The 15,179-nt window shown below is 42.4% G+C and overlaps 1 protein-coding gene across 2 annotated transcripts; it reads right to left on the bottom strand.

The window, feature by feature from the left end:
• Positions 1-6,097: 6,097 nt before the first annotated feature.
• On the bottom strand, positions 6,098-11,984 carry tbrg4 (transforming growth factor beta regulator 4). 2 transcript variants are annotated; one of them, XM_054621807.1, is made up of 11 exons: positions 11,867-11,984; positions 10,890-11,402; positions 10,444-10,764; positions 9,787-9,961; positions 9,102-9,259; positions 8,859-8,969; positions 8,619-8,763; positions 7,840-8,082; positions 7,550-7,661; positions 7,274-7,388; positions 6,098-6,642 (listed from the first exon to the last, which is right to left on the bottom strand). In XM_054621807.1, exons 2-11 carry the CDS (start codon positions 11,307-11,309, stop codon positions 6,541-6,543), a joined length of 1,902 nt encoding a protein of 633 aa, XP_054477782.1. In that variant the 5' UTR covers positions 11,310-11,402; positions 11,867-11,984; the 3' UTR covers positions 6,098-6,540. The 2 variants fall into 2 exon arrangements, with proteins under 2 accessions (XP_054477782.1, XP_054477783.1); XM_054621808.1 differs by lacking the exon at positions 7,274-7,388.
• Positions 11,985-15,179: the final 3,195 nt, after the last annotated feature.

Here is a 15,179-nt window from a genome sequence, read left to right as displayed (position 1 = left end):
GTTGGTTTCAAGCTCGATCTCTTTTGCTTGTGACTGAGGACCGGAAAAGCTTGGAATAGCTGGCAAAGGGATAGCCTGACCACTTCGCTCAATCAGCAGTTTCCTTTTCTGGATCTCTGTTGTTTTGAGCAGTGTCTCTTGACCCATCACCACCCTTGCATCAATGGTCTGTTGCTCTGGATAGTCACTCTCCACCTCCGAACCAGTCAGGACCTGGGAATAACACATTATACATACATAATAAAGTTCATATCAGTATACTGGTCTGGAAGCATATCTGATGTAAAATTGTTAACATGCTCATACAAACAAAACACAGACCTTGATTCTCTCCATCTTAACAGGGACATGGCGGCCGCATGGTCCATGACCACCTAACATTCCAGACAGTCTGGGTGTGTTGCTGCGATGGTCAGAGCCTTCAGGTTGTGGTCTTGGAGTACCAGAGGAGCTAGGAGTTGCATGAAATAGCCGTGTTCCAAATGGAGAGGTGCATGCTGGGAGTAGCTTCTGAGGAGTACTGGGAGAGGGGCTAGAACCACTGTCACCAGGGGAGGAGCCACTGTCACTGGGGCTGGAGTCAATAGACGGGTGTCTGGTCATGTCTGAAAAACCGAAAAACCAATACAAAGCAACTGTTAAAATAAATAAAAGGAGCAGTTGAATCAACATTTTGAATTAAGGAAACTGTCTGCTTAGGCAGATGTATTCAAATTTGAACTGTTGTAGGGAATTAACTCAAGCTGACTGATTTATCTCAGCATAACCACACCAGACATGATGTGAAAGGCTAAGCCTCCTTTATTGTAGAATAATATACTTATTATCTCTTCAGCTGAACTTTCTTCTCCCACACACAGAGAGAGCTCCAAAAATGTCACCAAAATGTCAGTCAGTAAATTAACCAAATGTCTCTCACTTCTGAGTGTTACCCTGACACTTGAAATGGCTTTGGAGAGCAAAACAAGCACCACGATTGCAAACATAGTCTATAAGAAGAATGTTTTGGTTGGTTTTTTAAAAAAGTGATTGAAACTGATTAACCCTGCTTGTATTGTTTCACCATAAAGCTGGAGTTAAAACATGGAAGTGGAAAACAATGCTTCTCTACACACACTTCAGTAGCTTACTTTACATCTCCAAGTTTCTCTGTCTCTCATTCTCTCTCTGTATCAACATGCACAATTTAACAATTAGCCAGGAGCAAAAGGAGTCATTGAATTATGGTGTTCTCTGTCCTCTTGTCCTTCTAGACCATGCTATCATCTTCATATCTGTCATCAGGAGTGAAGAGATCACAAACTGACAGGATGAATCAAAGAAATGGGGTCAGGGGTTAGTGGAGGGACTCCTGTGTATGAGCAAGAAAGGCCAAACAAATGGAGGGAGAAGATGGAATAAAAGACTGTATTCTTCACTTTTTCAGTTCCACTGCTTAACCTAAATGAATTTGTTATGTTGGATTGATTACAATAACACTGAGCTTTAGATTTGCGGTAATAGCACTAAAGGATCCCATGTAAGCCACATTCTCTATAGCAGAAAAGAAACCGTAATTTGCTCTCTTAACTGGGCCGTTGCCACGGTGACCTCAATCCGCATGCTGATTGGCCATTATAACACACAAGTGGCTCAGCTCGGTGCCAGCCACAAACACACACACCCTCACACACACACACACACTTTCTCTGCCAGGAACCTAGATATCACTTTCTAATTCATTTTCTGTTCTTTATCCCATCCTCTCTCTCTCTCCCTTAAAATGCCTCTCTTAACTATTTTTATATCCTCCTTGCAGCCCTGCTTTAAACATGAATATACGTGTATATATATCTCTGCCTCTGCTTTGTTTCACTTTGAGTGGTGACTCTTAGCTCCCTTTTCTCGCCTCCATGTTCTTATTTTCTCTGCACAGTATATCTCCTCCCTCGCTGCTCTCCTGCTCTGCCTGTGGTAGAAGGCAGATGCAATCATCAGCACTTAGCAGCTCTGCCTGGTCGCTGCCCAATAATAAGCTCTAGGTGTGTTTGTGTGCGAGCTGAGTCATGCAACAAAGACTAAACGTTCTGCTAATCAGAAAGATGCACAGTTAAGCATGCGCAAAAGCCAACTGATGCTCTCCACTTACATGTACAGCAAAGTTTAATATTAATACATTTTAGGTAATGGTTATAGAACACGTGTGTTTTTCCTTCTGCATGGCCTTATAAAAAGGAACCTAGCTTCAGTGACCATATGTTTAGGTGAACAAAAAAACATAATTAATCTATATTTGACTTATAGAAAATCATGCAAAACAACAATATTGAACACGTTCAGAAACACTATACTGTACAATACACACAAAACACACTAAACTGCACACTGTTGGAGCTACTGTTTTGCTAGGATGCTAAATGAGCCAGTGACATGTATTATTTCTGCTAGCATAACTGTCAGACTCCATCACTTAGCTACGGATTCACTGCTGCAGATAGTCTGTAGATGCCTCCCCCCTCCCTAGCCCAGCCTGCAAGTCTCCTCTGGGAGGCTGCAGTGAAATTGAGCTCCCGGCTTGCAGTAAGAGGAGCAGGCCGCAGCAAGCGGAGTGAAGGGAGCTGCGTCACAGAGGCTGCAGCGCTGGCCTGTCTGCAAGAGGTGCCTTTATTATATCTACTGCTCAGATTTGGCCTGGAAGAAGAGACATCCCAATAGTCTCATATGCCCCTCTTTAGTCATAATCTATCTTCTAATCTCTCCTCTTTCATCAAGTATGTGCTAGAATACAAGTTGTAACTAGGGCATCCGACAATTCTCTCTCCTCCCTCTGCTCCCAAGATTCAGGCCAAGAAACCTTAAAATAATGCCAAGCCTAAGCACAGATCAGGCCAATGATGAAGAGAAAGCAGAAACGTTTCCAAAATAGCAAACCACTGTAAACTATCTCTAGCAGAGAGGAGGCAGGGAGTTTCCATAATAGCCATTTAGGTTATCCATCATAACTGTTAGGCCTTTGCTACAGTATAGACTGTTCTCATGAAAGCTAAGAAACAAAGAAGTCAGACTTTGTCCCAACGCCATCACACTCAGTCTGACCATTATTGCCTGACTGTAATTAAGGGGACAAATAAAAAAACAATTTGACCATCCCAATCACCCATCTGCACTGACACAAAATTATCTTCCCTTATCTCCATCTCCCTATTCTCATTTTCCATGATTTCATAACATCACATATACAGCAGCAACATGAGCAATAACAGACAAGATTTGTGAAAAAAGCTTTTGTGCTTGTGTGTTCCTACAGAGTGTCTTAGGAACACACAAGGAACACAGGAACATAACATGCTGCTGTGTCATGTTCCTGCTGGGGGAAGGGAGGAGCCATTCTAAGCTTCGAGCTCGCAAATTTGCTGGGGAGATGTGGATGCAGATAGGGTGGCGCCGGGGCTAAAGATGGGGCAGCGGGATGAGGGATAGGGGTGAGGATGTCAGGGTTAGGGTGGGGGGGAGATGGGGCCGGGATTCAGATGAGGACGGGGGCTTGGGGTTGGATGAATAGGAATCACACAAAGCATTTGGGAGTCGGTCATTTAGATGAGGGATTGTAAGTTAATAGCAATGGAGGCTTTAGGCTTTAGGGTGGCTGCTTATAGCTGCTGGAGGTGGATACAACCTGCAGTTTAGTGAGGAGGCTAACATGCAACTGAATCTCAGCTTACTCAGACTCGCATGTCAACAGACAGACAGAAGTGATGCCACATGGCAGTTTTAAGCAGATACTGTTAACCTAACAGTCTCTTACACTTTAACTAGCCTAGTAGTCTCTATATCAGCCATGCTTCTATCCTGCTAACTCTCCCCCTCACTCCACCCCTGCCACAATCTATTTAACACTATCTTCCTGTTCTATACTATCCTCGTCCTCTCTCCTCTAATTATGCCCTTGTCTCTGTCTTTGATCGCATCTACCTGCTTAATTTCCTCTTTCTTCCTTCTCCATCCCCAACCCCAAGATATCCTACCTGGTCCAGGGAGCCCTGTCTCCTCAGCTCCCTGTTCTGGATGTTTGTCGGTGGGGACAGATCTGTGGGAGCTCTCCCCCGGCATGCTTCTCGCTGGCTCTCTTTGGCTCTGACGCAACAATAAACCATATAGCCGGAACAGACAAGGTGAACAAGGGGAGGGAGTGAGAGAGTGAGAAAGAAGAAGAAAGGGAGGGGGGACCTTAAATGCTCAGCGACCCAACACTCGGATCCTCCCTGCAGCACGTGTCCGTCTATGTGTGTGTGTTTGTGTATGAGACAGAGAAGAGAAAGAGTGAGAGATGGGGAGTGTGCGTTGATCTCTCTCTGTGGTGCAGCAGAGTGATGCTGCTGATGTGGGCGTGTGTTTTAGAGCCTCATGATCCAGTTCATCTGAATATACAGTATGTGTGTGTGTGTGTGTGTGTGTGTGTGTGTGTGTGTGTGTAGATTCTGAGAGGGAGCTGCAGTATCCTCTCTTGATGCCCACATCCTGATTCCCTCCCTCCCTTCCTCCCCGTATCTCTCTCTCCCTCCTCTCTCAACCAAGCTGACTGGATCTTGGGGGATGATGTCAGCAGATTTGCGCAACTCTCTCAGTGCTGCCCTCAACCTTGAAGGAAAGGACCAGTACTGCAAAAACAAGAGGAAAATGGAGAAATCAAGCAGAGGAGGGAGAACCAAGGGGGAAAAAAAGAGCTGAAACGAAACCGAAAAGTATTCTGCTAATTATGCCATCTGCCTCCTTCTCATTACATTCATTCCCCAAGGATTCAACAAGGAGACATTTCCCCTGAGGGCAAGCTATGGCATCTGTCTGCTCTCCATCTTATCCACCTCTACTGCACTCCTGCTTGTTCTCCTTCATTATACCTCTGCTCTTATAGGCAAAAAGTGAGGGAAATATAGATCGAAACAGAAAGAGGGGGCAGCAGCACTGAGCCAATTAATCGTCAATGACAGTTTCCATGGCAACCCTTAAACTTTCCGAAATAGATTGCCAGCTCAGCAGAAGTGCTTCATACTAAATAATGTCTAATAACCTCCCTGCAACTCGGTTGACCTTAAAAAGGAAAACGGTGATTGTACATTATCATCTCAATAGTAGGTGACCTGTGCACAGCTGCCCTTCTCAGGTATCAGTCAGAGGCAGAGAAGAGAACAATGTGTTTCCAGGATTGTTTTATATTAAAGTACTGTTTGTGTGATGTGTTGAGTAGCAATAAAGCTGCATTGCTTTAATACGGAGATTGGCTGCAACTGCACACTTCTAACCCATCAAACAGGAGATACTACTAAGGAGTTCAATACTAGAAGTGCTAGCTGGGTTCTTTGTCATCAGTCCATCAATCGATCCATTAATCCAGAATTATCAGGAACAGGGAGGTAGGCAACATGGCCCAAGTGATTGTTTATCAGAGATACAATTTATATTTCCTGTTCGCTGTTTTGTGTAACCTTATTTTCTGCTCTGGCTTGTAATATCCTTAGGCTCCCTTTCAGTTGAACTCCTTCTCTCTCATCTGCACAGACTTGCACTCATCAATCAACTTCCCTTTGCCATTTAACAGCCTCTGATGTCAGTGCTGCTGCTGCCCATGATGTTGTGTAAGCAGTTTCATGGGTCAGCAAAGTGTTGATCTGTGAGTTTTACCCTTCATAAAAAGGCTGTTGCTCTTTAACAAACATTTACATTAATGCACAAACATAGATTCAGTGTGAAATTTAAAGATATCAATCAAAATTCAACAGAGGATTCGAAGAAGCGAAATGCTGTCAATTCATCTACTATGCAAACGTTCTATACTTAGTGATTTAAAAAATACAGAAAACAATATATGAACAAAATAACAAAATAGCTGTCATTTATGTTAGCGAAGCTGTGAAAATACTCGTCAACCCTGCTCTATGCTGATTCAATAAATGTTTGCCAATACTGATCACACGCACCAGTATGCCAGTGAGGTGTGCCACTGGCTGCCACATGTGAAATTATGCATATCCTATCTGAATACCACACCAAACATTACCGACTGCAACAGGCCTTGACTGTGCATGCAAGAATTGTCACACAAAACAAGTAAAAATGGCAATAAAACAATTTATTCCATAACAAGTTGACACACATTCACAGAGATTAAATTATTCCAATCTATTCACATGATGATATTAAACCCAACGTTTTGGCCAAAATTATACAAATGGCCTGGTTGCTTGTTTTCACAGGTTAATTGCAGAAACAAAGACTTAGTCGTGGATTACATTATTTCTACAGAGGGACTCTCTTTTATGTTTATTTCTGTCTCTCTTTGGCTCTAAAAGTCTTGCTCACCATCACCATGGAAACAGGGAAAGCCCCACATGTTGCCAAGGGAACCAGAGTGAAAATAAGTTTGGTTTTTTTTGCCTGACAAAGTACGAGAGAGCTTTTCTGCAATGCTGCTTGTTTTGATTGTGAATGTGGGTTTGCATGTGTAGTCCCCGTGGTCCCATTGGATTAGGAGCTTTGATTTAAAAGTCTGCAAGACTGATTGGTTCACTTGGCCATGTCCTCGGCCACGGCCTTCCCTATTTTATCCTTCAGGTACGCCAACTTCTGCCAATCTGTCTTCAGCTCCAGCCACTCATAATACTGCACCTGAAATAGGACAAAAATAATGGATTTAAAAACATTTCTTTAAAAGGCTAGTGAGCAAGTACCTTCTCATTATCAGTGAGTGCTTAAGAGAACACACTTGTAAAACTTTGATATTCACATACATACAGACACATTTAAGACACTGTTTTTAGTCTCAGGTACCTGCGGTTGCCCTGTTCACAAATCCTGCATCAATGCAAAACCTGAGAGGCAACCGATGCTACTATTGGCTAAGGAGGGTGTTCTAGATGAGAGAGAGCGCTTGCATTGGCCTAGATGAGACAGAGAGTGCAGCAGCAGCTCTATTTATACCACAGACTGCAGCGGAGCCAAGCTGACTATTTGCTCTACCAAAGTACTGGGTCCATTGCTGGCATGGCCTAAGACTGTCAGATACAGCAGTGCTGCTTTCGTGGCCTCTGTTCTTCTCTCCCAAAAAACACAACATTGCGCTTTATGAGTTTGTCATGAAAATTGAGCTGAAGGACAAGTAGCTCAGCACATCCCATCTACAGGATTAGACAAAATAACATAATCACAATTAAAAACAAGTTTTACTTTGAAGTAACTCAACCATGTCCACAAACACTGCCAAAAATATGGGTTATCCCGTTCTCCTGCCTCTCCCTACCTCCACTGTGATGAAGCCGGCCAACTGGAGATGTCGCTTCATCATGACAAAGCGTCCCAGGAGGTCTTTACTCTTTGAGCCAAAGTTTGGAAATTCCCAAGCCAGGAAAGCAAGCCTAAAAGCAGATGGCGATAAATGGAGCAAAGAGAAATAAAATAACTTTAGACAGCTAGAGCAAAAGATGCAGCATTTTTAAAAAAAAAAAAAAAAAAGGGACAAAAGCAAAAGTAAATCTTTAACAACTCAAGCCCATAGGATTCCCCCTCTATGACTCACCGATGTACCCCAGCAGGTAGAGGCTGGTCTCCTCCTCCACTGGGAAGGTGAGGGGCTTTCAGCATCAACAAATCAACAGGTTTGTTGTCACAATCCACCACCAGCTCACCATCTGATTAGAGAAAGGCATGTCAGTTGTTAAATAGCTCTCTGACTGAATGACACTCCATCTTTACAGATAATGTGATAAATGTTCAGTGTAAAAGTTTTGTAAAGCTCCAGTAATAAGAGGAGCAGACAGCATGATATGCATGTGATGTCAAAAGATATCTTATATGGGCTATACTTACCAATAGTCCATCCATAAACGGTGTCAATGCCAGTGCGAAGGGCCTCTGTCCTCCCACCCACCAAACTCTGTAAATTCTCTCTAAGGCTTCTCCGCAGGGGGGAGAGGGGGGGGTGCTTGACCGGTACAGACAGGGCCTTCAGGGAGGATGGAGTATCTGAAGAACCTGGGTGCTCTAAGTGGAGAGTAGCAGCAATGTGGAGGAGCTTCAGCTGATAATTCTCCACTCGAGCTGGCCTGCCCTCTACAGAAGGAAAAGACAACAGAAATAGAATGAGTGCTGCCAGCCCACTTGCATAAAGTATTTTGAAAACCACTTCATGAATGTTTTAGTAATCAACGCTCTGCTTGGGATCTGTGAGACAGTGGGATTAATGCCCCTGTTTAACGGGAAATCTATTGGTGCAGCACTGCCATCTACTGAGCAACAGTGGTATTTTGGCAGTTCCCAGAAGGTAAAGAGTAAAAAAATATACATATATGTGAATAAGTCATCATTTCTATAGTCTGTGGGCCAAATCAACCAAGCTAATAAAACTCTTAATATCCTTTATGGCTTAGTGAGAAAAGCCGGATGAGGGCAATTTTACTAGGTGCCTGAACCACTTTAACCAGCCTCTACTAGTTTAAAGGAGCAGGTTCCTTAAACTGCTGACTACATGTATGCTGCCATTTAAGTGAGCTTAACTGTCTTAATACAAAGTGTAAATCTGCATATTTACAAATTCACTATTTATCAAAAACAGAAGAAGAATGAACGCCCACAGCTATGGGTCTTACCTGACAGTTTGGTAATGTGATTCTGTTGTGTGAGGGGGATGAGGTAGTCAGGCTTGGCCTGCTGTAGCACACATAATGCCCAAACCACATCTGTCTGCAAGAAGGGCTCCAGGCCAGAGAGAGAGCCCTCCAGCATAGAGTGAACCTTTACACAAAATGGCACATATCAAGAATAAGTTTAAGGTGGGAAGTAGAAGCAACCATGTTCAGTCAACAGACAACCTTTAATGTTATTAGTACCTTGCTAAAGAACTCTTCTCCTTTGCTGGGCTGGAAGTTCAGTCTGGCAAAAGTCATGAGCAGATTACAATGCTGAAGGGTACTGTACTTCTCACTGTTTGCAGTGAAGTGCTGGTGAAAAAAATGTATGGAGAGTGTTAAGACAGTGAGCAGGAAAACATTTATTCAAATACTTAGTTAATGAGAGATAAAGCACTTTTCAAAATGATCTGAATGAGAGTTAGTCCAAGATGTATTACTGACCTCAGCAAAGGCCTCAAAGAGAGGGACGTGGAGCCATTTGAGGAAGCCCAGGGATTTAGCAAAGCGTGTGACATCGACAGGGCTGAGCTCAGGGACTCTGGGTAACAACTCTGAGGCCATTCGCTGAAATACCTGAGAATGTTGGAAATTCAACTTCCCTATGGAGGAGCAACAGGAAAGTTGGTTACTGTTAGCATTATACAATTTGTTACTGAGCAGACGGCTGCTTTAATCTGTTCTGACTTGTACTAGACATTAAGCTGTTTACCCATGACTATTTTTGCTAATAGTCCAGCATAGGTAATGGAATAGTCAAGTTTAACAAATCATGTTTTATAATTGACAGACTAGTTCTTTTGACATTAAAGCTTCCATTTTCAATTTTTTTGAATGATGATAGTTACAAGTCCATTGTCTATGATCTTGAATGCCTTCAGCCACAAATTTACCAGGCTGTAGGTTTCTCTAAACTAGCTTCCATTTCTCTGCTCTGCACTTATCTGCTGTCTGAATTAAAGACTTTAGCTATTCCTTGAAACATCTTTATAATCAAGAAAAAGAAAGCAAGACTAAATCAAACCAATAAAAAGACAGATGGGGCAATAAAGACGTGGATATACACTATATTAATTTGGTTTATGCATTCCTTCTGCGTTATTGAATATATAACAATAAGTGTTATTACCGTATGCAAAAGCCATGTCCAGTATGAGTGGAGTGGTGAACTCTGACGAGGACTTCTGGAGAAGGTGGTAGGACAGAGCTCTGAGCAGCGGGACAGATCTGCGGCTCTGAGCTGCCAAAGACACACAGACTCTGCGGATGTCCTCGGCTGAAAAGCCCTCTGCGAGCTCCAAAGCCTGCAATACAGACAGAAAGTATTGCACTATGGTTTGGGATTACGGGGGCTAATTGACCTTCTAACACGATCCCATAAGTTTAGGGTAGACTCATGTTGTTCATAGGTGTACAATCATTTTACTTACTCATTTTGCAAGAAAGTGATTATTGTTTACACAAACTGGCCTCTCCAGACTGAAATATATTCTAGCCAGTGCATACTCATAAGTAACCAAGTAAATGGCATTATGTTTTTTGTATATGCTTAAATTTTACATTAAACACATATGTGATTTATGCTTTTAACGAGTTTATAACATTACTTTCCTGTTCCTTCTCCAGGGTAAAATACTTTCAAGCTTTTAGAGACAGAAATTAATATTCAGTTTCCTACCAACCTGGTCTAGTGTTGTGTAGACAGTAAAGTTAAGGCAGGGTTGACATGTTTAACTGAGCAATTAACGTTGTGTTAAATGATGACAGATGTTTTTGACTTTGATACCTTGTCTTCGAGTCTGTCTAGCAAGGTAGGTGACATGCTTCGTCCATTGGCTATCAGTGTACTGACAGTTTTAGCATCAGCAATTTCAGTCCAACGCAGTTCCAGCTGTTTTAATACAGCATTCACTATTGCCACATCCTGCTGTCCTTTCCTGCCTGCTCCCCAATTTGCCAGGTAGCCCAACTGCTTGTAGGTTAGCCTGCGGACTCGCCACAAGACTTCGGTCTGGATAGAATTGAGTAGTGGATCAGTGGAGGGCACACCCATAATCCAGAAAGCTCGCAAGACAGACACTAGATTGCCATTCCACACTGCAGTCAGCTGGAATAAAACAATACACAGAAATGAGCAATCAATCTTAACAGGAAAGCACAACGGCTTGGATTAGATGTCAGTTTTCATACATAATAATAACACCAGTCCATCTCTGTATGTTGCTTCCTCACCTGCTGTGATACTGTATCAAAAATGACAAGTAGCCTTGAATCGCTCATCAGTTCTGGTTTTTGCTCCTTAAACTTGCCCTTCGTCTTCAGCACCAACAGAGTCCACCTCATCAGGGCATTAGCAGCTTGATTGCCATTCTGTCCATGCTCTGCCCAAGCAACCAGGATGTCTTCTGGCACTACTGCCTTTTCCAGTTCGTCATCCAGCTGGGTCCGTGGAGGCATAGTTTCAAAGTGGTCTTCTTGGGGAATTGTCCTTCCATTGCACATGAACCTTTCTGTAACCCGTGGCCAGCCCTGAGCCCTCTTCATCTCTGCAGGGCCAGCAACAAGCGGAGGCAGGCGGGCAGCTGCAGCTGGCGTCCTGCAGGAGGCCCTGCAGAGCAGACGGGCATGTCTGCCCAAAAGGCGGCTGGCCATTGGGTCTGAGAGACAAGACAGCAGCCAGGGGGAGGAAAGGAGATAGAAGGTTTCTCACAAGTCAGCAGCTGAGGTCACCATCTCACACCGAACCTAAGGGGCAGTGGAGAGTTAAGCAACACGTTGGGTTAAAAGGACAGGTTACCAGGTTAAAGGTTACTCAGCAATGAGCTGATCCTTCATTTATTCAATTTAAATGAGCAAAAATGACATAATGTAAATATAGCGCTTGGATAGTGTAATGCTGCCAACGAGGATAGTTGTGTAACTCATAACGCAGGTTCACAATAACACAGCTAGGTTGAGATCAGTTATGTCTGTGGCTGTTATTTCGATTGGAAAGACATCCCTCGTTACAGTGTGACGTTAATAGAAGCGCAGTGGGGAGTGGTAACGTAAAGTAACGTAACGTACAATCCTGACCTTGTCGCTAAAAGGAAGAAACGAGCGGCCGCGTCTCTTCCTCCCCCGTTAACCCTCGTTAACCCTCATTAACCCGTGATTACACACAGACAGCAGCTACACAGACACCAGCTAGCTACTGATGCGTGACTTACCTGTGATTAAAGAGAACTTAGGAGAAAGATGTTCACATGGAGCTATCTGTCAGAAGTAGTCGCAGGAAAGTGACGTCACGGTGCGGTATCACGTGACGCAGCTGTAATTGGCCAGAAACGTTCGACTGACTCCAACCACGCAAAGTCTCAACTAACAGCTAATAACTAACAACTAACAGCTAATAACTAACAACTAATAACTAACAACTAACAGCTAATAACTAACAACTAATAACTAACAACTAACAGCTAATAACTAACAACTAACAGCTAATAACTAACAACTAACAGCTAATAACTAACAACTAACAGAACTAGCAATAACTAACAACAGCAACGATGAAACAAACTGCAGTCAAGTCTCATCATTTTAAAAGGTTTTCTGATGCTTCAACAACTAATTAATAATAATAATTAATAATAATAATTAAGCCTTTATTAGTCCCACAATGGTTAATCTATGGACTTCACACATTCCAGTTCTCTGACTGAACATTTTGACATCAGGTTGGAAATTAAACTCATGCTGCTGTAAACCTAACAAATGCTGCGGGACTAACTAAAGCTATTATCTTATCTTATCTTATCAACTTAATAAGGCTTTCTCAATAAATATCTTTATTTACAGATACTAGATAAATAACCTTATATATTATTATTAATATTATTAATATTATTATTATTATCAGCCACATCATTGCACACCGTGAGTCCACTAGCCAACAATCTAACGTCAAATCTTACAATTACACAGAAAATAATGTTTGTTGTCTAAACTAAGAGCCAATCAGCTCTCTGATCAGACAGCAGCGTTTCCCATCATGCACTGCGCCTCTAAACTAAGAGCCAATCAGCTCTCTGATCAGACAGCAGCGTTTCCCATCATGCACTGCGCCTCTAAACTAAGAGCCAATCAGCTCTCTGATCAGACAGCAGCGTTTCCCATCATGCACTGCGCCTCTAAACTAAGAGCCAATCAGCTCTCTGATCAGACAGCAGCGTTTCCCATCATGCACTGCGCCTGTAAACTAAGAGCCAATCAGCTCTCTGATCAGGAGACAGCAGCGTTTCCCATCATGCACTGCGCCATGCAGTCGGCTCTAAAACCTGCGGCCGCCTCCTCTCTGAGGTCATCGTTGCCCACGTGTTCATGACGTCAGAGTCGGACATAAATCTACCCGGCATGCATTGCGCAAAAGGCGACTCCAGCAGTGGAAGGGTCAGAGGTTAGAGGTTCGAGTCCCTCCTTACAGTTAGGACTCACAAGAGACCGGTTAAAACAAACAAAGGTGGTCAAACTGGAAGGAGGCAGAGAGCCTGACTCTTTTATGCATTTCCCTAAATGCAACTCAAGAACTTCTTTCTTTGTGCCTTTCTTAAGAATGCTTTAGTGCTGCATTGATAAATAACCCCCTAAAGTTTAAACTGCAACAGACTTAGCTTTTTCTGTAATCTGAGTGAGCCAACACCTTTAATTCATCACATTACATTATATTATATTATATTACATCACATTACATTACATTACATACATTATATTACATCACATTACATTATTACATTATTACATTACATTACATTACATTACATTACATTACATTACATTACAGTCATGTAGCAGACGCTTTTATCCAAAGTGACTTACAGGAAGTGTATTCAACATAGGTATTCAAGAGAACTACTAGTCACCAGAAGTCATAAGTGCATCTCCTTTCTTAAACAAGCATCTCAAAGCATAAACCAGAGCAGAAGTATAGTGCAGAGGCAAATTACTACGAAAACAATAATTGCAACAAACTAATACGAATACAATAAGTGCTATACAATAAGTGCACAAACTACAAATACAATAAGTGCAACAAACTAATACGAATACAATAAGTGCTACAAACTAATACAAATACAATAAGTGCAACAAACTAATACAAATACAATAAGTGCTACAAACTAATGTGAATGCAATGCTACGAGGAAGGCTCAGGGTCGTACTTCATTTATCTCTAGAGAGCAGGGAGTGTGCATGAGTGTTACCCGTCTGTCACTTCTTCGTTACCCCATTCATCCCATGTAATGCATCTATTCTCTCCCTCCTCACTTGTAGCCCCAGTAATGTTTAATTAGCGCTGATAAAATCAGGCAGATAACGTTGCTTTGATTACACAGCCACTGTCACTCTACAGTATACAGCTCAAAACAATATTGACTCTCTTAAACACAACTTATCTCACCTGGCTCTTGTTTACCCAGCATGCAACATGTTCTGGCCAGGTACAGTTAAGGGGCAGGGTGACCTCCATTTTTACTTACTTCTCTTCAATATAGGATAGAACAACATAACAGGATTCACAAAACTGCGTTTTTAAAAGGAGTTGTGTTCCCATTTTGTGCAGTGATTTATGATAATGTCTAGTATTATAAGTTTGCTGCATGTGTCTTAAGTGGGATATTTTCTGTACGCAATATCTATCACTATCTGCATCCATCTCCAAAGTGTGCCTGTTTTAACCTCTACATGTGTAATGATTCTTTGACAGAGGTGCTTGATATTTAGAGAGCATGGTAGAGAGGCCTGCTGACGCATATCTGATATAATGACCCTCAGCCAGGCGCAGGTTAGTGCTTAGCGTGAATGTCAATGACAGCAAAACTCAGAATTTAGTTGTAGAACCACCTGTTACTCTAAATTACAGTCTGTAGATGTAATGATAAATGAGGTGCACACACCTGCAGCAAGGAGTGTAATAATCAAATGTGATGGATAGAAGTAGTGTGTGGTCATCAGCGTAAACACACATACAGTTACTGTAGCGACAGGCTATTTTCTGCCGGATGTCCTCTCTTTGTATTTTGTTTTGTGGCATTCCTTGTCTTAGTACATAGTTATGTATATGGCAGCAGGAAAGATGGCAAATTTCCCATTTACTAGTAAAGCCAGTGATTCACAGTTAGGCAAATGCTTACTATATAAAGGCAATTTCATCTTCCAGAATGACTTAATGACCAATGCTAGACTTCAGTAGTGTAGAGCAGCAGTCAAAGTAAATTGATGCCCGTTAATGTCAGGTCTACTGGTAGGAATGACATTGGTCTGTTAACCTTCACTGTTCTTTTCCTCTTTACTCCAATCAGTTTATCATGAAAAGAAACGTGCAGAGGGTAGATAAGAGATACCAGCATAGCTTGATATGAGTGTATTCGTGTATGTGTGTGTGTGTTGTGTGACCTGCCTAGGGGTGACATTGTTGCTACCTGAGGTACCATTCTACGCAGGTAGTCGTCTTAAAGTGCGTGTTTAAACATACATGTGTGTATG

Source organism: Anoplopoma fimbria, chromosome 20, assembly GCF_027596085.1.
Source record: "Anoplopoma fimbria isolate UVic2021 breed Golden Eagle Sablefish chromosome 20, Afim_UVic_2022, whole genome shotgun sequence".
Classification (NCBI taxonomy): domain Eukaryota; kingdom Metazoa; phylum Chordata; class Actinopteri; order Perciformes; family Anoplopomatidae; genus Anoplopoma; species Anoplopoma fimbria.
The sequence above is the reverse complement of the archived record's forward strand: the minus strand, read 5'-3'. Positions and strand labels throughout refer to the sequence as shown.